The sequence below is a fragment of the Melanotaenia boesemani genome, chromosome 2 (assembly GCF_017639745.1).
Source record: "Melanotaenia boesemani isolate fMelBoe1 chromosome 2, fMelBoe1.pri, whole genome shotgun sequence".
Taxonomy (NCBI): Eukaryota; Metazoa; Chordata; class Actinopteri; order Atheriniformes; family Melanotaeniidae; genus Melanotaenia; species Melanotaenia boesemani.
In genome coordinates this window covers 40,576,631-40,596,105 of record NC_055683.1, presented here as the reverse complement: position 1 = coordinate 40,596,105, position 19,475 = coordinate 40,576,631, and the positions used below count along the sequence as shown (strand labels likewise).

General features: G+C 43.7%; 2 protein-coding genes across 4 annotated transcripts in view; one reads left to right on the top strand and one right to left on the bottom strand.

The window, feature by feature from the left end:
* The window catches only part of LOC121651305, a 543,600-nt gene that overhangs the window by 503,393 nt on the left and 20,732 nt on the right, over positions 1 to 19,475 (top strand). The gene's annotated exons all lie outside the window — the stretch shown is intronic.
* On the bottom strand, positions 8 to 18,834 carry utp18 (UTP18 small subunit processome component). 2 transcript variants are annotated; one of them, XM_042003547.1, is made up of 13 exons: positions 18,035 to 18,828; positions 17,543 to 17,682; positions 17,373 to 17,468; positions 17,231 to 17,295; positions 17,045 to 17,139; positions 16,764 to 16,889; positions 15,330 to 15,504; positions 15,150 to 15,250; positions 5,846 to 5,936; positions 5,650 to 5,773; positions 5,382 to 5,556; positions 5,138 to 5,280; positions 8 to 568 (listed from the first exon to the last, which is right to left on the bottom strand). In XM_042003547.1, exons 1-13 carry the CDS (start codon positions 18,257 to 18,259, stop codon positions 544 to 546), a joined length of 1,581 nt encoding a protein of 526 aa, XP_041859481.1. In that variant the 5' UTR covers positions 18,260 to 18,828; the 3' UTR covers positions 8 to 543. The 2 variants fall into 2 exon arrangements, 1 of the variants encoding a protein (XP_041859481.1); XR_006012432.1 differs by lacking the exon at positions 8 to 568 and having other exon boundaries at positions 5,139 to 5,280; positions 5,654 to 5,773; positions 18,035 to 18,834.

Here is a 19,475-nt window from a genome sequence, read left to right as displayed (position 1 = left end):
GCTGTGATTGGCTGACACCATTAACTAAAACTTTATTTAAACTCAGACAAACAGCAGAAATATCATGACAACAAAATTCATCCAAACATTTTAAACTCATCATTAAAAAGTTCTCAAGGAGTTCTGAGACCTTGGAGTCCAAACGCGATTAGCACCTGGAGTCAGCTGGTTCTGGTACCAGGAGTCAGCTGGTTCTGGTAACTGGAGTCAGCTGGTTCTGATAACTGGAGTCAGATGGTTCTAGTATCAGGAGTCAGCTGGTTCTGGTACCTTGAGTCAGCTGGTTCTGATACCAGGAGTCAGCCGCTTCTGGTACCAGGAATGAGGCCAGTTCTGGTACCTAAAGTTTTCTGGTTCTGATACCTGGAGTCAGCTGGTTCTAGTATCAGGACTCAAGGTTCTGATACCAGGAGCCAGTTCTGGGAACAAATGGACAGAAACAGGAGGTTCTGTTGGACTTCTTTTATAACACATCATATAAACATTAAGGGGTGGGTCAGTTCTGATGGTTCTGATCCGATCCGTCGTCCTCACGGCTCCTCTTCAGAAATCTTTGTAATGCAGCAACCTGAAGAAAGACAAAAACACGTCAGGGTTCTGGTTCCACTAACACGACCCAGTTCTTTTTAACTTCATTTCTATTGGTCATACATAACGGATAAGGAGAACCGGGCCAGCGGGGGTAAGTAATGCAGCGGTACCGGTCCAGTCTCCAGTGGCGCCTCCGTGGTGAGACATTGGTTGTTTCAGTCTCAGGTTGTAGGCGAGTCTCTCCATGTTAATCACGTCTTCTCTACACCTGGTCCTGAGTCCGTCCTCAGCTGCAGCCAGCAGGTCTACCAGATACCCGCTGAACAGGTGAACCCTGTGCTGAACACCTGACAGGGTCCACAGATACAGAACCTTGTCCAGTGTGGTCCATCCTTGAGAACCCGAGCATGGTCTACATGCTGCTGCCACACCGGCTCCAGCACGCTTGCTGATGCAAACTGGTTTTAGTTGTAATAATTAACCTGACTATATCCTTCCTGCTGAATTCCTTCCACATCCTGGAGCTGGTTGGTGTCCAACCAGTCCTCATCGCGTCTGGTCTGTTACCCAGCCAGCTGGTGTATACTGGTTCCTCTGCTCTTCTCCCAGTCCTTACACAACACTCCGGTCACTCCGCTCAGATCCTGGAGGAGGCCATCAAGTCCAGATTTGGATTTTTGGATCAAAATAGTCCAGTTTTTCCACGAGTTTAGGAAGCAGGTTTCTGGTAGTTAAGGAGGCAGGTTTCTGGTAGTTTAGGAAGCAGGTGTCTGGTAGTTTAAGAGGCAGGTGTCTGGTAGTTTAGGAGGCAGGTTTCTGGTAGTTTAAGAGGCAGGTGTCTGGTAGTTTAGGAAGCAGGTTTCTGGTAGTTTAAGAGGCAGGTGTCTGAGTTTAAGAGGCAGGTTTCTGGTAGTTTAAGAGGCAAGTGTCTGAGTTTAGGAGACAGGTGTGTGGTAGTTTAAAAGGCAGGTGTCTGGTAGTTTAGGAGGCAGGTTTGTGGTCGTTTAAGAGGCAGGTGTCTGGTAGTTTAGGATGCAGGTTTCTGGTAGTTTAAGAGGCAGGTGTCTGAATTTAGGAGACAGGTGTCTGGTAGTTTAGGAGGCAGGTGTGTGGTAGTTTAAAAGGCAGGTGTCTCAGTTAAGGAGGCAGGTGTCTGGTAGTTTAGGAGGCAGGTGTCTAGTAGTTTAGGTGACATGTTTCTGGTAGTTTAAGAGGCAGGTGTCTCAGTTTAGGAGACATGTTTCTGGTAGTTTAAGAGGCAGGTGTCTGCGTTAGGGAGGCAGGTGTCTGGTACTTTAGGAGGCAGGTTTCTGGCAGTTTAGGAGGCAGGTTTCTGGTAGTTTAAGAGGCAGGTGTCTAGTAGTTTAGGTGACATGTTTCTGGTAGTTTAAGAGGCAGGTGTCTCAGTTTAGGAGACATGTTTCTGGTAGTTTAGGAGGCAGGTTTCTGGTAGATTAGGAGGCATGTTTCTGGTAGTTTAGGAAGCTGGTTTCTGGTAGTTTAGGAGGCAGGTTTGTGGTCGTTTAAGAGGCAGGTGTCTGGTAGTTTAGGAAGCAGGTTTCTGGTAGTTTAAGAGGCAGGTGTCTGGTAGTTTAGGAGGCAGGTTTTTGGTAGTTTAAGAGGCAAGTGTCTGAGTTAAGGAGGCAGGTTTCTGGCAGTTTAAGAGGCAGGTGTCTGAGTTTAGGAGGCAGGTTTCCGGTAGTTTAAGAGGCAAGTGTCTGAGTTTAGGAGACAGGTGTGTGGTAGTTTAAAAGGCAGGTGTCTGAATTTAGGAGGCAGGTGTCTGGTAGTTTAGGAGGCAGGTTTGTGGTCGTTTAAGAGGCAGGTGTCTGGTAGTTTAGGAAGCAGGTTTCTGGTAGTTTAAGAGGCAGGTGTCTGAGTTTAGGAGGCAGGCTTCCGGTAGTTTAAGAGGCAGGTGTCTTGTAGTTTAGGAGACATGTTTCTGGTAGTTTAAGAGGCAGGTGTCTGCGTCAGGGAGGCAGGTGTCTGGTACTTTAGGAGGCAGGTTTCTGGCAGTTTAGGATGCAGGTTTCTGGTAGTTTAAGAGGCAGGTGTCTGAATTTAGGAGACAGGTGTCTGGTAGTTTAGGAGGCAGGTGTGTGGTAGTTTAAAAGGCAGGTGTCTCAGTTAAGGAGGCAGGTGTCTAGTAGTTTAGGTGACATGTTTCTGGTAGTTTAAGAGGCAGGTGTCTCAGTTTAGGAGACATGTTTCTGGTAGTTTAAGAGGCAGGTGTCTAGTAGTTTAGGTGACATGTTTCTGGTAGTTTAAGAGGCAGGTGTCTCAGTTTAGGAGACATGTTTCTGGTAGTTTAAGAGGCAGGTGTCTGAATTTAGGAGGCAGGTGTCTGGTAGTTTAGGAGGCAGGTTTGTGGTCGTTTAAGAGGCAGGTGTCTGAATTTAGGAGGCAGGTGTCTGGTAGTTTAGGAGGCAGGTTTGTGGTCGTTTAAGAGGCAGGTGTCTGGTAGTTTAGGAAGCAGGTTTCTGGTAGTTTAAGAGGCATGTTTCTGGTAGTTTAGGAGGCAGGTTTCTGGTAGATTAGGAGGCATGTTTCTGGTAGTTTAGGAAGCTGGTTTCTGGTAGTTTAGGAGGCAGGTTTCCGGTAGTTTAAGAGGCAGGTGTCTGGTAGTTTAGGAGACATGTTTCTGGTAGTTTAAAAGGCAGGTGTCTGCGTCAGGGAGGCAGGTGTCTGGTACTTTAGGAGGCAGGTTTCTGGTAGTTTAAGAGGCAGGTGTCTGAATTTAGGAGACAGGTGTCTGGTAGTTTAGGAGGCAGGTGTGTGGTAGTTTAAAAGGCAGGTGTCTCAGTTAAGGAGGCAGGTGTCTGGTAGTTTAGGAGGCAGGTGTGTGGTAGTTTAAAAGGCAGGTGTCTCAGTTAAGGAGGCAGGTGTCTGGTAGTTTAGGAGGCAGGTTTCTGGCAGTTTAGGAGGCAGGTTTCTGGTAGCTTAAGAGGCAGGTGTCTAGTAGTTTAGGTGACATGTTTCTGGTAGTTTAAGAGGCAGGTGTCTCAGTTTAGGAGACATGTTTCTGGTAGTTTAAGAGGCAGGTGTCTGCGTTAGGGAGGCAGGTGTCTGGTAATTTAGGAAGCAGGTTTCTGGTAGATTAAGAGGCATGTTTCTGGTAGATTAGGAGGCATGTTTCTGGTAGTTTAGGAAGCAGGTTTCTGGTAGATTAAGAGGCATGTTTCTGGTAGTTTAGGAGGCAGGTTTCTGGTAGATTAGGAGGCATGTTTCTGGTAGTTTAGGAAGCTGGTTTCTGGTAGTTTAGGAGGCAGGTGTATGGCAGTTTAAACTAACCAGGACATCATCTGTTAAAAGTCCGACTTTACATCCCGTTACGCCCCCATCTTCCCTCGCTACATAAGCCAACGGCTCTACAAACATGGTGATAGGGGTGGGTGATGAACAGCAGCCTGTGTAGCACAGACCTCTGATCAGATCTCGATCAAGAGTTTTTAATATGTTTAGAGTTTGTGTTAAAGCCACATTTTCCAAACTAAGATGCAGGATTTTCCAGCAACTCGGGACTGCTGTCCCAGAAGCAGAAGTAACAGCGGCTGTAGAAATCACTACTTTTCTCCTCTCCTTTTAGCCTTTTCATAAATCTCCTCTATCTGGGCCTTACATACCTGACGCATCGTAGCCTGTCTTTTATGTACATATACGTGATCCCCTTCCATGCCCTCAGGAAGCCCAAAAATCCGTATGTTTTCCTCCTGGACCTTTCCTTCAGATCCGTTAACTTGTCCTGTAGTTTTCTTTGCTAACGTAGCGTTTTCAGTAGAGCTTCCTTGGCCTCCATGTTGAGTGTCTCGAGCTATTCGGTGAGACTCTTCCCCTTATCCCGTAGTTCCTCGCTGTTAGCCTGTAGCTTGTTGTTCACGTTTTCTTTTAAACTAGCGAACTCCTGTTTGAAACTTGAGTCAAGAGATGTGTCAGTTTCCAATTCTCTCCTGAGTTCACGGTATTTCTCTGGTAATGTCCATCACATATTTCTCTATCTTTTCATGGCTTCCCCTCCCTGCACGTCGCAGGTGCTTCCATGGCTCTTTGGCTTCTCCGGCCGGTTCCCCGCGTTCAACTCATTTGGATTTGAGTTTTGCAATTTAGGGGGTATTTGTTTCATTTCAAGTGGTGAGAGCTAAAACCTACGCTGCCATTCCTCTCGCTACTCAACCGGAGGTCCACGACCCGATTCTTTACAGAACCAGAGTCCAGATACAGTTGCTGTGTCTGGACTCAAAAACCCACCAGAAACTTCTAACCAAGTCGGAACCTTCTAACCGAGTTAGAACCTTCTGAGTCAGAACTTTTGAACCAAGCCGTAACTTACTAGCCAAGTCGGAACTTTCTGAGTCAGAACCTTCTAACCGGGTCAGAAACTTTGAACCGAGTCAGAACCTTCAAACTGAGTCAGAACCTTCTAACTGGGTCAGAAACTTTGAACCAAGTCAGAACCTTCAAACTGAGTCGGAACCTTCTAACCGAGTCGGAATCTCCTGCAGTTTTTCGCACTAACATTTGTTGTTCTGTCTCTATGATTAAATCTGTTGTTACCATGACAATGGGCTCCCACTTTAAGTAAAATAAATGAGCTGACTGGCTGTCTGACCTGAAAAGGGGGGCGTGGCCTTTGTTGTTAGCCAATGAGAAGAAGCCGCTGTTTGGAGAGAAGTCGAGGCAGCTGGCCCGATGAACAATCTTCCTCTTGGAGACCGGGAAGTTGGAGAAGACTGTGAGGCTGGGGAGGTGGACCTGAGGACACACGTGAAGGATAACCTTTATTATCGTCTTCATCCTCATCATAACCATCATCTTCATCATCCTAATGACTAGCATCATCTTCCTCATCTTACCATCCTGACGGCCTCGTCCTCCATCCGGGAGGCGATGGCCAGGATGTCGGAGGTGGGGTTGAAGGTGAGGGAAGTCGCTGATGTCAGTAGGTTCATCACCGTCCTCAGAGGCCTTGGACTGGCGGAGTTAAGACACGCCTCCTGGGAGTAGATGTTGACCACGCCGGACTGAGAGCTGAGAAACAGACCAACCATTCACAAACATCCCTAGGCTGTTTACAACTTCCAGCCAATCAGAGAGCAGGACTGTAGCGTGGGCGTGTCTTACCCACAGGCCAGGTAGCGGCCGTTCCGTGAGGCGGCGATGGACGTCCCCTTCACGCAGCCCTCGTCTGTAAACCTGTTGACACATCGACTGCTGCGCATGTCCCACACATACACCTCACCCTCCTCTGTGGACATGCTCACACATTAGTCACATGACTCACAGGAAGTTACGATGACATCACTCTCTGAAGTCTCACCTGAGTTGGCGAAAACCTTGCTGCCATCATGAGAGAAGGCCACGCCGCTGATGTCACCATTTATCTTCATGCTGCGGACCACCTCCTTCGTCTGCGCACACACACGCACACACACACATCCCAGTCTGTTGTTATACAGAAATAAATACATATGAAATAAAAATAAATGTAGAAAAATAATTAAATAGGTAAGTAAGTAAAGAACAGAACCGATGATTTGCAGGGGTGTTGAACTGAACCGTGTCTACGATGCATCGCGATGCGGACGCGAACATAACGGATTATAGTAACGTAACGTTATATTCTGCAGCCACCGCGCGCGTGGCTGATGCTGCAACAGTCTACCAAAAAAGACCCGAGTCTGGATCCAGTCTGAAACCTTCACGTAGGAAAACCGAGGCAAACACACAGAGACTACACCAGCATCTCTGCGGAATAACATTACAATCAAAATGTATAAAAACCACCAAGTTAGCTTAAAGCTAACGTCTATGGAAAATCCCATTGGTGAGCTAGCGGTTAGCATGCGCAAACAGACTAAACAACTTTGTCCATCAACAAATGTTTATCTCAACAATTTTCTGTTTTCGGTTAAAAATCGACTAGAATACTTGGAGCAAATGTTTTCTGACCATAAAGGAGAACATGAAAAACATCTTAACTCCAGTCTGAACTACGGAAAGACTGAAGGGACAAAACACGCTGCTTTACTGCAGCCTCGCCACTAGAGGGCTGCTTAGCCAGAACGTCTCAGTTTAGTAATGATGATGTTTCGGGATTTTCCGGCAATGGAACAACAGAGTTTAATAATGAAAAAAGAAACACTGTTTTGTCAGTAACAAGCCAGCATGGTGGCAGCAGGATGATAGCTGCTGGACCGGAGGAACAGAAGGAAAAAGGTGGTTAGAGGAGAAAGAGGAAAGAAGAAAATAAACAAGAACAGCTAACCTGCTGCTCACCTGGAGAACAGCTGCTGCACCTGGAGAACAGCTGCTGCACCTGGAGAACAGCTGCTCACCTGGAGAACAGCTGCTGCACCTGGAGAACAGCTGCTCACCTGGAAAGAAGCCGGAAACACCCTGAAGCAGGGCTTGGCCTAAAGGAACAACTGGGATGAAGCCACGGGCCAAACTCAATATTTAGTAAACATGAACTCATGTTTTCTGCTCCCTCCAGGTGTGTAATACGGAACCTTTTCATAGTTTTGGGTAAAGACTGGATCTGGAACAAGCTTCATATTATAAACACGAGAAATGAAACTGGAAACATCAGTGGAACTGGTTTCTCATCTCGTCCCCTCTTCCTTTAATGTAAATCATTTTCACTGCATCCAAATAAAACCTTCTTTCAATGAAAAGCCGTCTTTCCACGCTTCCATGCATGAAGACGACATTTGTCGGAGGCTGCAGTAGAGTTAGTAACGTAAATGTTAGCGGTTTTATAGCCGATTTCGTGGATGTAGATGGGCTATAAGTGTTAAAAATGATTAATGCTATAGGTTCCGTATGTTTATTCATGATGGTTGAACCTCCAGATAAAACACTGCGGGGTCTCTGGTGTAAACGAAATGGTCCTTGATCTGAAAACCAATTAGGAAACACAGCTGGTTAGAGAACCGGCCCGTTTCCATGGTAACGCTGACTAAGCCGTAGCTGATTGTACATCACTTTAGATAAGCGTCTGCAAAGTACCCATAAAGTACATAATGTTTGCTTTTATATAAACTGCCATTCTGTGTTCACCGTAGGTCACTGTGGCATCAAACTACCGAGCCAGCAGTGGCACTGAGGCATTTACCACCTGCGGGCTAGGACGCTGCTGTGGAGAAGAGGAGGCGGCAAGAGAGAAATGTTTTAATAAAAAGTTTAAATGTTTTCTGCATCCCTGTTTTAGCGTCTTCATTACTGCGTTTCATATTTTAAATGATGGTTTCTAGTAGAATCGTTTCCTGTTGCAGACGTGAACGTATCAGTGTAAACACCAATAAAACACATGTATAATGTAAAGTACTTTAATTCAGTTAAGATATCTTTGCTTATTTAAAAGCTGTTTTTTAGTGTTTTAAATTGCACTTTATACTAACACAGGGTTCCTACAGCTTAAAGCAAGTTAATTTAAGACTTTTAGACTTTTTAATGCCATTTGAAAATAAATTTAAGACCAACTTCCCAATGAACAAAAGTGGGGGAAAAACACCACATCAATTACAAGTGTTTAGGGACAATTTCACCCAAATGTTTATTTTAACATAAAACATGACTTTTTGTTCCTGTGAAAAACTTTCATTTTGAAAAACATAACACTTTCCAGAGCTGAAGACAGAGAGAAAACAATACATAAATATCCAAACTTGCTGATGTAGGCTGTCATGTCGGAGCCGCATGCAAACGAGTAGGTAATGTCGGAGTCTGGGAACATTGCACGAAATAAGTCTCCCTCATTAGACTTGAACGATCTGTGTTTTGTCACGGTGTTCAGAGACCACAGTACCTCTGCTTTCAGTGTAGGCGTACACCCGAACATTGTCCGGAGATGTGGTGCTGCTGTCCCAGTTGTTGGTATCGGTAGTGCGGGTGGAGGCATGGTGGAGACAAGAGAACAGAACTGGGAAATACCTGGAGTATGCAGTTGGCAGCTCGATTTTGACGCTTTGTGTTTCGCGCTCTGCATGTGGGACTCCACTGCCTCGAAAATACACCGTGCCTCGTACACATTGCCTGGTACCGCTTTCAGCCATGAAGGAAAATCCTGGTCGAACAGCCAATTTTCGTTAAATTTACACTTTCCCATGATGTAGTTCAAAGTTCCTACATTAACAACGTGCGTCTGCTCTTAGCGTTAGAGACGCTGCAACCACGTCACTGTTTTGTTGGTTCCACCATCATGTTCGCTTCATCAGAGACATTCGGTACATTATAATAAAATTAATGTTACCATTTATTTTTAGATTTGAGACTAATTTCAATTATAAAATCTTACTAATTATGTGTAAACATTTTTAAAACTTTTGAAAGATCAATTTAAGACATTTTAATGCCAATTGAGGCCTTATTTTTAGATTGATGAATTCAATGTCTTTTAAGACTTTTTAAGGATCCGCGGGAACCCTGTAACAGGGATGGGGGAGACATGCAAAGACACATAAACGTGTGCTGATGGTTTCTATTGTTATCTACTGAGATAGATTAATACAGTGGAGGCCACGGTTCTTTGTTTCACTAATGAGGCCTTTTAAAAAGGCGTTTAATAGCATAAAAGTATGATGACATGCAAACACGTATGTTAACGTGATTTTGGATTTTGGAAGAACTTAAAAAAAGTATATTAACGGAGCGGCGCTGCTATTAGGCAGCATGTAGGAGGTCATATACCTTAAAATAAATAAATATACGTTCTCATTCATGTGCAGCCCGATGAGGATCCTGCGCTGGATGCCACAACATTTACAGGTAGGGTTAAGTAAGGAGTAAACAAAGTAAAATCAAGTTTACAGGTGGGTTAAGTAAGGAGTAAACAAAGTAAAATCAAGTTTACAGGTGGGGTTAAGTAAAGAGTAACCAAAGTGAAACCGAATTTACAGGTGGGGTTAAGTAAGGAGTAAAAACAGTAAAATGAAGTTTACAGGTGGGGTTAAGTAAGGAGTAAACAAAGTAAAATCAAGTTTACAGGTGGGGTTAAGTAAGGAGTAAACAAAGTAAAACCAAGTTAACAGGTGGGGTTAAGTAAGGAGTAAACAAAGTAAAACCAAGTTTACAGGTGGGGTTAAATAAGGAGTAAACAAAGTAAAATCAAGTTTACAGGTGGGTTAAGTAAGGAGTAAACAAAGTAAAATCAAGTTTACAGGTGGGGTTAAGTAAGGAGTAACCAAAGTAAAATCGAGTTTACAGGTGGAGTTAAGTAAAGAGTAACCAAAGTGAAACCGAATTTACAGGTGGGGTTAAGTAAGGAGTAAAAACAGTAAAATGAAGTTTACAGGTGGGGTTAAGTAAGGAGTAAACAAAGTAAAATCAAGTTTACAGGTGGGGTTAAGTAAGGAGTAAACAAAGTAAAACCAAGTTAACAGGTGGGGTTAAGTAAGGAGTAAACAAAGTAAAACCAAGTTTACAGGTGGGGTTAAATAAGGAGTAAACAAAGTAAAATCAAGTTTACAGGTGGGTTAAGTAAGGAGTAAACAAAGTAAAATCAAGTTTACAGGTGGGGTTAAGTAAGGAGTAAACAAAGTAAAATTAAGTTTACAGGTGGGGTTAAATAAGGAGTAAACAAAGTAAAACCAAGTTTACAGGTGGGGTTAAGTAAGGAGTAAACAAAGTAAAATCAAGTTTACAGGTGGGGTTAAGTAAGGAGTAAACAAAGTAAAATCAAGTTTACAGGTGGGGTTAAGTAAGGAGTAAACAAAGTAAAATCAAGTTTACAGGTGGGGTTAAATAAGGAGTAAACAAAGTAAAACCAAGTTTACAGGTGGGGTTAAGTAAGGAGTAACCAAAGTAAAATCGAGTTTACAGGTGGGGTTAAGTAAGGAGTAAAAACAGTAAAATGAAGTTTACAGGTGGGGTTAAGTAAGGAGTAAACACAGTAAAATCAAGTTTACAGGTGGGGTTAAGTAAGGAGTAAACAAAGTAAAACCAAGTTTACAGGTGGGGTTAAGTAAGGAGTAAACAAAGTAAAACCAAGTTTACAGGTGGGGTAAAGTAAGGAGTAACCAAAGTAAAATCAAGTTTACAGGTGGGGTTAAGTAAGGAGTAACCAAAGTAAAATCAAGTTTACAGGTAGGGTTAAGTAAGGAGTAAACAAAGTAAAATCAAGTTTACAGGTGGGGTTAAATAAGGAGTAAACAAAGTAAAACCAAGTTTACAGGTGGGGTTAAGTAAGGAGTAACCAAAGTAAAATCGAGTTTACAGGTGGGGTTAAGTAAGGAGTAACCAAAGAGAAACCGAGTTTACAGGTGGGGTTACGTAAGGAGTAAACAAAGTAAAACCAAGTTTACAGGTGGGGTTACGTAAGGAGTAAACAAAGTAAAATCAAGTTTACAGGTGGGGTTAAGTAAGGAGTAAACAAAGTAAAATCAAGTTTACAGGTGGCGTTAAGTAAGGAGTAAACAAAGTAAAATCAAGTTTACAGGTGGGGTTACGTAAGGAGTAAACAAAGTAAAACCAAGTTTACAGGTGGGGTTAAGTAAGGAGTAAACAAAGTAAAACCAAGTTTACAGGTGGGGTTAAGTAAGGAGTAAACAAAGTAAAATCAAGTTTACAGGTGGGGTTAAGTAAGGAGTAAACAAAGTAAAACCAAGTTTACAGGTGGGGTTAAGTAAGGAGTAAACAAAGTAAAATCGAGTTTACAGGTGGGGTTAAGTAAGGAGTAACCAAAGTAAAACCAAGTTTACAGGTGGGGTTAAGTAAGGAGTAACCAAAGTAAAATCAAGTTTACAGGTGGGGTTAAGTAAGGAGTAAACAAAGTAAAATCAAGTTTACAGGTGGGGTTAAGTAAGGAGTAAACAAAGTAAAATCAAGTTTACAGGTGGGGTTAAGTAAGGAGTAAACAAAGTAAAATCAAGTTTACAGGTGGGGTTAAGTAAGGAGTAAACAAAGTAAAACCAAGTTTACAGGTGGGGTTAAGTAAGGAGTAAACAAAGTAAAACCAAGTTTACAGGTGGGGTTAAGTAAGGAGTAACCAAAGTAAAATCGAGTTTACAGGTGGAGTTAAGTAAAGAGTAACCAAAGTGAAACCGAATTTACAGGTGGGGTTAAGTAAGGAGTAAAAACAGTAAAATGAAGTTTACAGGTGGGGTTAAGTAAGGAGTAAACAAAGTAAAATCAAGTTTACAGGTGGGGTTAAGTAAGGAGTAAAAGTAAAACCAAGTTTATAGGTGGGGTTAAGTAAGGAGTAAAAGTAAAATCAAGTTTACAGGTGGGGTTAAGTAAGGAGTAAACAAAGTAAAATCAAGTTTACAGGTGGGGTTAAGTAAGGAGTAAACACAGTAAAATCAAGTTTACAGGTGGGGTTAAGTAAGGAGTAAACAAAGAAAAACCAAGTTTACAGGTGGGGTTAAGTAAGGAGTAAACAAAGTAAAACCAAGTTTACAGGTGGGGTTAAGTAAGGAGTAAACAAAGTAAAATCAAGTTTACAGGTGGGGTTAAGTAAGGAGTAAACAAAGTAAAACCAAGTTTACAGGTGGGGTTAAGTAAGGAGTAACCAAAGAGAAACCGAGTTTACAGGTGGGGTTATGTTAGGAGTAAACAAAGTAAAACCAAGTTTACAGGTGGGGTTACGTAAGGAGTAAACAAAGTAAAATCAAGTTTACAGGTGGGGTTAAGTAAGGAGTAAACAAAGTAAAATCAAGTTTACAGGTGGCGTTAAGTAAGGAGTAAACAAAGTAAAATCAAGTTTACAGGTGGGGTTAAGTAAGGAGTAAACAAAGTAAAATCAAGTTTACAGGTGGGGTTAAGTAAGGAGTAAACAAAGTAAAACCAAGTTAACAGGTGGGGTTAAGTAAGGAGTAAACAAAGTAAAACCAAGTTTACAGATGGGGCTACGTAAGGAGTAAACAAAGTAAAACCAAGTTTATAGGTGGGGTTAAGTAAGGAGTACACAAAGTAAAATCAAGTTTACAGGTGGGGTTAAGTAAGGAGTAAACAAAGTAAAATCAAGTTTACAGGTGGGGTTAAGTAAGGAGCAAACAAAGTAAAATCAAGTTTACAGGTGGGGTTAAGTAAGGAGTAAACAAAGTAAAATCAAGTTTACAGGTGGGGTTACGTAAGGAGTAAACAAAGTAAAACCAAGTTTATAGGTGGGGTTAAGTAAGGAGTACACAAAGTAAAATCAAGTTTATAGGTGGGGTTAAGTAAGGAGTAAACAAAGTAAAATCAAGTTTACAGGTGGGGTTAAGTAAGGAGTAAACAAAGTAAAATCAAGTTTACAGGTGGGGTTAAGTAAGGAGTAAACACAGTAAAATCAAGTTTACAGGTGGGGTTAAGTAAGGAGTAAACAAAGAAAAATCAAGTTTACAGGTGGGGTTAAGTAAGGAGTAAACAAAGTAAAACCAAGTTTACAGGTGGGGTTAAGTAAGGAGTAAACAAAGTAAAATCAAGTTTACAGGTGGGGTTAAGTAAGGAGTAAACAAAGTAAAACCAAGTTTACAGGTGGGGTTAAGTAAGGAGTAACCAAAGAGAAACCGAGTTTACAGGTGGGGTTATGTTAGGAGTAAACAAAGTAAAACCAAGTTTACAGGTGGGGTTACGTAAGGAGTAAACAAAGTAAAATCAAGTTTACAGGTGGGGTTAAGTAAGGAGTAAACAAAGTAAAATCAAGTTTACAGGTGGCGTTAAGTAAGGAGTAAACAAAGTAAAATCAAGTTTACAGGTGGCGTTAAGTAAGGAGTAAACAAAGTAAAATCAAGTTTACAGATGGGGCTACGTAAGGAGTAAACAAAGTAAAACCAAGTTTATAGGTGGGGTTAAGTAAGGAGTACACAAAGTAAAATCAAGTTTATAGGTGGGGTTAAGTAAGGAGTAAACAAAGTAAAATCAAGTTTACAGGTGGGGTTACGTAAGGAGTAAACAAAGTAAAACCAAGTTTATAGGTGGGGTTAAGTAAGGAGTAAACAAAGTAAAACCAAGTTTACAGGTGGGGTTAAGTAAGGAGTAAACAAAGAAAAATCAAGTTTACAGGTGGGGTTAAGTAAGGAGTAAACAAAGTAAAACCAAGTTTACAGGTGGGGTTAAGTAAGGAGTAAACAAAGTAAAATCAAGTTTACAGGTGGGGTTAAGTAAGGAGTAAACAAAGTAAAACCAAGTTTACAGGTGGGGTTAAGTAAGGAGTAACCAAAGAGAAACCGAGTTTACAGGTGGGGTTATGTTAGGAGTAAACAAAGTAAAACCAAGTTTACAGGTGGGGTTACGTAAGGAGTAAACAAAGTAAAATCAAGTTTACAGGTGGGGTTAAGTAAGGAGTAAACAAAGTAAAATCAAGTTTACAGGTGGCGTTAAGTAAGGAGTAAACAAAGTAAAATCAAGTTTACAGGTGGGGTTAAGTAAGGAGTAAACAAAGTAAAATCAAGTTTACAGATGGGGCTACGTAAGGAGTAAACAAAGTAAAACCAAGTTTATAGGTGGGGTTAAGTAAGGAGTACACAAAGTAAAATCAAGTTTACAGGTGGGGTTAAGTAAGGAGTAAACAAAGTAAAATCAAGTTTACAGGTGGGGTTAAGTAAGGAGCAAACAAAGTAAAATCAAGTTTACAGGTGGGGTTAAGTAAGGAGTAAACAAAGTAAAATCAAGTTTACAGGTGGGGTTACGTAAGGAGTAAACAAAGTAAAACCAAGTTTATAGGTGGGGTTAAGTAAGGAGTACACAAAGTAAAATCAAGTTTATAGGTGGGGTTAAGTAAGGAGTAAACAAAGTAAAATCAAGTTTACAGGTGGGGTTACGTAAGGAGTAAACAAAGTAAAACCAAGTTTATAGGTGGGGTTAAGTAAGGAGTAAACAAAGTAAAACCAAGTTTACAGGTGGGGTTAAGTAAGGAGTAAACAAAGTAAAACCAAGTTTACAGGTGGGGTTAAGTAAGGAGTAAACAAAGTAAAACCAAGTTTACAGGTGGGGTTAAATAAGGAGTAAACAAAGTAAAATCAAGTTTACAGGTGGGGTTAAGTAAGGAGTAAACAAAGTAAAACCAAGTTTACAGGTGGGGTTAAGTAAGGAGTAAACAAAGTAAAATCAAGTTTACAGGTGGGGTTAAGTAAGGAGTAAACAAAGTAAAATCAAGTTTACAGGTGGGGTTAAGTAAGGAGTACACAAAGTAAAACCAAGTTTACAGGTGGGGTTAAGTAAGGAGTACACAAAGTAAAGCCAAGTTTACAGGTGGGGTTAAGTAAGGAGTAAACAAAGTAAAACCAAGTTTACAGGTGGGGTTAAGTAAGGAGTAAACAAAGTAAAATCAAGTTTACAGGTGGGGTTAAGTAAGGAGTAAACAAAGTAAATTCAAGAGACGGAAATTCATTCTATAAATTAAGAATCAAAAGCTGGAACATCCCTACCTACACACTACCTACACACTACCTTACAGTGCAGTCATGTAAGTGCTCAGTTTGAGACACCGCAGACCGTCTACAGGGACCATGAACAGACAGCAGCAAACACACCAGCAGCCACAATGTGTGTGTGTGTGTAAATGTGTGTGCATCAATGTGTGTGTACTAAACATCAGGCAACCGCGCCCGGTCCATGGACCAGAGGCGGGCCGAGGGGCCCCGAGCCAGCACATAGACCAGAACGGTTATGGGTCCTGGTCTCTGTGGACAGCTGGAGGTCACCTTGAGTGTGAGGAGGTGCAGGTATCCGTTGGTTCCAGTGAGCAGCAGAGCGCCCCCATCAGGACACACAGAGAACTCCATCACTCTGGCCTCATTCAGACCTGAAACATCAAACCAGGGCGTTACTACCAGAACCAGGACCACCCCCAGAGTCTGGACCGGGTTCAGAGACTAGCTGACCTCTGACGGCATGCACAGGTGAGACCCGGCCCTCCATCATGTCGTACAGGTAGAACATCTTGTTCCTCAGGCTGGTGGCGATCACCGTCTCCCCGTTCTGACTGAACTGGGCTTTGTGGACCGGGAACCGCTCCAGGTGGATGCTCTGGATCTTTGGGTTGGTCTTCCCATCCACCTGAAGAAAGACAAGAGAAACAGGTTTACAGGAGGTTCTACAAGTAGAATGGAGACAGAAACCTGGACCAGGTCTCATTTGGACCGCCAACAAAAATTCTGATTAACAATGACGTGATGTCTCAGACGTCTCCATGATGTCTCTGACGTCTCCTGATGTCTCCGTAAGTCTCTGTGATGTCTCTGACATCTCCCTTATGTCTCTGATGTCTCCCTGATGTCTCTCTGATGTCTCTGTAAGTCTCTGTGATGTCTCTGACATCTCCCTGATGTCTCTCTGATGTCTCTGTAAGTCTCTGTGATGTCTCTGACATCTCCCTTATGTCTCTGATGTCTCCCTGATGTCTCTGACGTCTCCTGACGTCTCCGTAAGTCTCTGTGATGTCTCTGACATCTCCCTTATGTCTCTGATGTCTCCCTGATGTCTCTGATGTCTCCGTAAGTCTCTGACATCTCCCTTATGTCTCTGATGTCTCCCTGATGTCTCTGACGTCTCCGTAAGTCTCTGTGATGTCTCTGATGTCTCCCTAATGTTTCCGTAACGTCTCTGATGTCTTCCTGACGTCTCCGTAAGTCTCTGTGATGTCTCTGACATCTCCCTTATGTCTCTGATGTCTCCCTGATGTCTCTGACGTCTCCCTGTTTCCGTAACGTCTCTTAGGTCTCCCTGACGTCTCCGTAAGTCTCTGTGATGTCTCTGACGTCTCCCTGATGTCTCTGTGATGTCTCCCTAATGTCTCCGTAACGTCTCTGTGGTGTCTCCCGGATGACTCCCTGATCTCTCTCTGATGTCTCCCTAATGTTTCCGTAACATCTCTGATTTCTCCCTGACGTCTCTGTGATGTCTCTGATGTCTCCCTAATGTTTCCGTAACATCTCTGATTTCTCCCTGACGTCTCCGTAAGTCTCTGTGATGTCTCTGATGTCTCCCTAATGTTTCCGTAACGTCTCTTATGTCTCCCTGACGTCTCCGTAAGTCTCTGTGATGTCTCTGACGTCTCCGTAAGTCTCTGATGTCTCCCTAATGTTTCCGTAACATCTCTGATTTCTCCCTGACGTCTGTCGTCTCTGTGATGCCTCTGACGTCTCCTTGATGTCTCTGACATCTCCGTGATGCCTCTGTGATGTCTCCCTGACATCTCTGTGACGTCTCCATGATGTCTCCGTAACGTCCTGTGATGTCTCCCGGATGACTCCCTGATGTCTCAGTGACGTCTCTGATGTCTCTTCCATCTGGCTCTAAGCCGCTGCAGAACGTACCTGAAAGAGGGAGATGGACTGGTCCAGACCTGCTGTCATGACGACCTGAGCAGAGGGGTGGAACTGGACGGTGGTCAGTCTGTCCTCTGATGGACGGGCGCTGTTCGCGTGAAGACACTTCTTCATCTGGGACACAGAGGCAGAAGTAAGAAGACAGGCCAATCAGGAGCCACAGATCAGTCACATGACCATCCTGGTGGACCGATGGAGTCCGGGACAAACTGAGGATGTCCCGTCCCACTCAGAGACAGTTGCACAGGTTTAACCCAGGACAGACTGACCCTCAGGATGCCGCTTGGAAGACTTTCTGAGGACGCCACGAAGTTCCCGGTCCTCCTCAGCAGGTCATCTTCCTCCTCCTCCTCTTCTTCATCGGCTGCAGGACAGACAGACACTGAGTTTGGACAGAAACCCGGTGAAAGGACAGAAACCTGGTGAAAGGACAGAAACCGGCGCTTTGCTCCCACCTGTCCTCTTCCTCTTCTCGCTGCTCTGGGCCCAGGCCGGCGTTCCCCCCATCGACTTCTGGAACCTGAAACACACGTTCAGGCATGCGTGTGAACAGGTGCGTGCACGTGAAGGTAAGTGTGTAGAGGTGTGTGTACTCACTGCTCCTTCATCCTCTGCTGCAGCTTCTGCTTGGACATAGTGGCCTCGGCCTCTCCTTTCATCAGGTTTCTACGGTAACGGTGAGTCATGTCCACCCTGACACAGGGACAGGTTAAACACACCTGAGGGTTCAAAGCGCTTCAGTCTAATTTTAATAAAAACACACTCACTCTTCCTCCTGCTCGTCATCCTCGTCCACCCAGGCAGCTGTTTGGGGCTGATGATGAGTCTCCTCTTCACCCTCGGACCGCCAGGACTCTTCCTCTCCCCCCTCCTCCAGCAGCAGGTCTCCAGTCTGCTCCTCATCCTCCTATCAGCCACAGGAAACACACCTGTAACCGCGCACGCTTTGATCTGACCCAGAACCAGTCCAGAGTTCTGCCGGTTCAGAACCGGTAAGACGAGCTGGACAGAGATGGAGCACATTCAGCACGAGACGGCTCAGGAAGAACCACCTTGTTTTAACGGCGAAGGTCGCGACGTGTACTGTAAATCTCCCTCATCTAAAGAGCTGCTGCTGTTTACCGAGAGGCGAACTCTCCCGAAGGACCGGACCCGTTTCAGAGATCAGTATTTTACCCTGAAACCCTCAGGATGACTTGACCCGTAAAGACTGAACCTGAAACTCTGACTCTTTAAGCGGAGTCTGGTGGGGAGCTCACCTCCGCGAGCCGGTCCAGCAGCTCGTCCTCCGCCCCGAACACCAGCGTCTCGAGCCGCTTCACGGCGCCGTCCTCCTCCCCTAGCACCGCGAGCTTCGTCACGTTCCTCTGCCGTTTCCGCTCCTCTTCCTCCGGGTCCAAATTAGGCGGTGGGGCCCTCTTTTTCTTCTTCGTTGGTTTTCCGTCGTCCCTCACCGGCAGCTGGATGACGTCCATGTCCGCCATGTTTTCTCCGAAACAAACAAATAAAAAAACAAGACTTTGTTTTAATGTTTATCTCTACATGCAAGAGTGAAGGCAACGCATGTGGAGGGACAGTGTTTTCGCTCTACAGTGGAATCACGTGCTTCCGGTACAATGACCCGTAAACCCGGAAGACCATTTTCTTCTTCGTGGGTTTTGTTGGTGGTTGGCCCGCAACGACTCGTGCCGTTCCGCCACCAACTGGTCAGAAGAATGTCTTGCGCTTAACCCAACAAGCAACAAATAAACAAACAAATAAACATGTTAAAAGTCTGTGGACTAACAAAGACTACGTTACCCAGAATGCCCCTGGCCGGTTGTAGTTCTGCTTCATTATAGTGGCTTAAGTTTAGTTTTTGTGGTCTCGACAGTATAAGCGCAGGATCTACAGGGCAAAGATTGCCATCCACGCCCCATCCTGTGTGTTTGAGTTCCGTGTGCGTTTCTGCCGATGTGAGTACAGAGGGGTATTGCACGAAACCAGAATAAAGAAATCCAGGTAATTAAGCAGGCCCAGCTTGACCTAGCTTGCGCGGCCTATCCTGGCTTAATTGGTTGCACGTTTGCTGAGCCAGGATGAGAAGGTGCGGCTAGGTTAAGCCAGGTGAAGATAGTTGGGATAAGTGCGTGTGCACGGCATACTGAAGCAGACCTCGCGATCGCTCACAGAATCACCGATGGGGAAATGGATAAAAGTCGCGCGTCCTACGTCACGGCCGCTGAACAACAGCTCCTGACGGAGTTCTCTGACGAAGTTAAGGATATTATAAGGAAAAAAGGCAAAACCAATGCCATAAGTAAAGAACGCGAGAGAGCCTGGCAGACAATAGCCGACCGGCTCAATGCGTAAGTAGTCAAAAACTGTACAATTAATAAACAGTGCTCCACTGGAACTGTCATAATTAGGCTACAATTAAAGGATTACTTTTCAAATCCACTAACTGTTGTATACTTTAAGAGTGACAAGCAGGTGCATGTTACTCAGGAAATGTAGAGTATGATTAGGTGCAAACAATTATCCACAATGTGTCATTTAATCTATTTTCCTCATGTAACGTTTTTATCTATTTTATCTTTCTGTCCTTCATAAAGGACAAACCTGTCTGGCCATAAAAGGACCTGCAGCAAGAAAAAATTAAATATAAGAACATTTTGCAGGCTGGTAAGTGACTCCAAAGTAGATAACCGTGAACAAATG

Coding starts and splice junctions, on each gene's coding strand:
- utp18 (XM_042003547.1), bottom strand. CDS start 18,259: ATGGCGGACATGGACGTCATCCAGCTGCCGGTGAGGGACGACGGAAAA. Junction 17,296..17,372: donor CAGCAGAGGATGAAGGAGCA/GTGAGTACACAC, acceptor CGTGTGTTTCAG/GTTCCAGAAGTCGATGGGGG. Junction 5,281..5,381: donor AGGACGAGGCCGTCAGGATG/GTAAGATGAGGA, acceptor GTGTGTCCTCAG/GTCCACCTCCCCAGCCTCAC.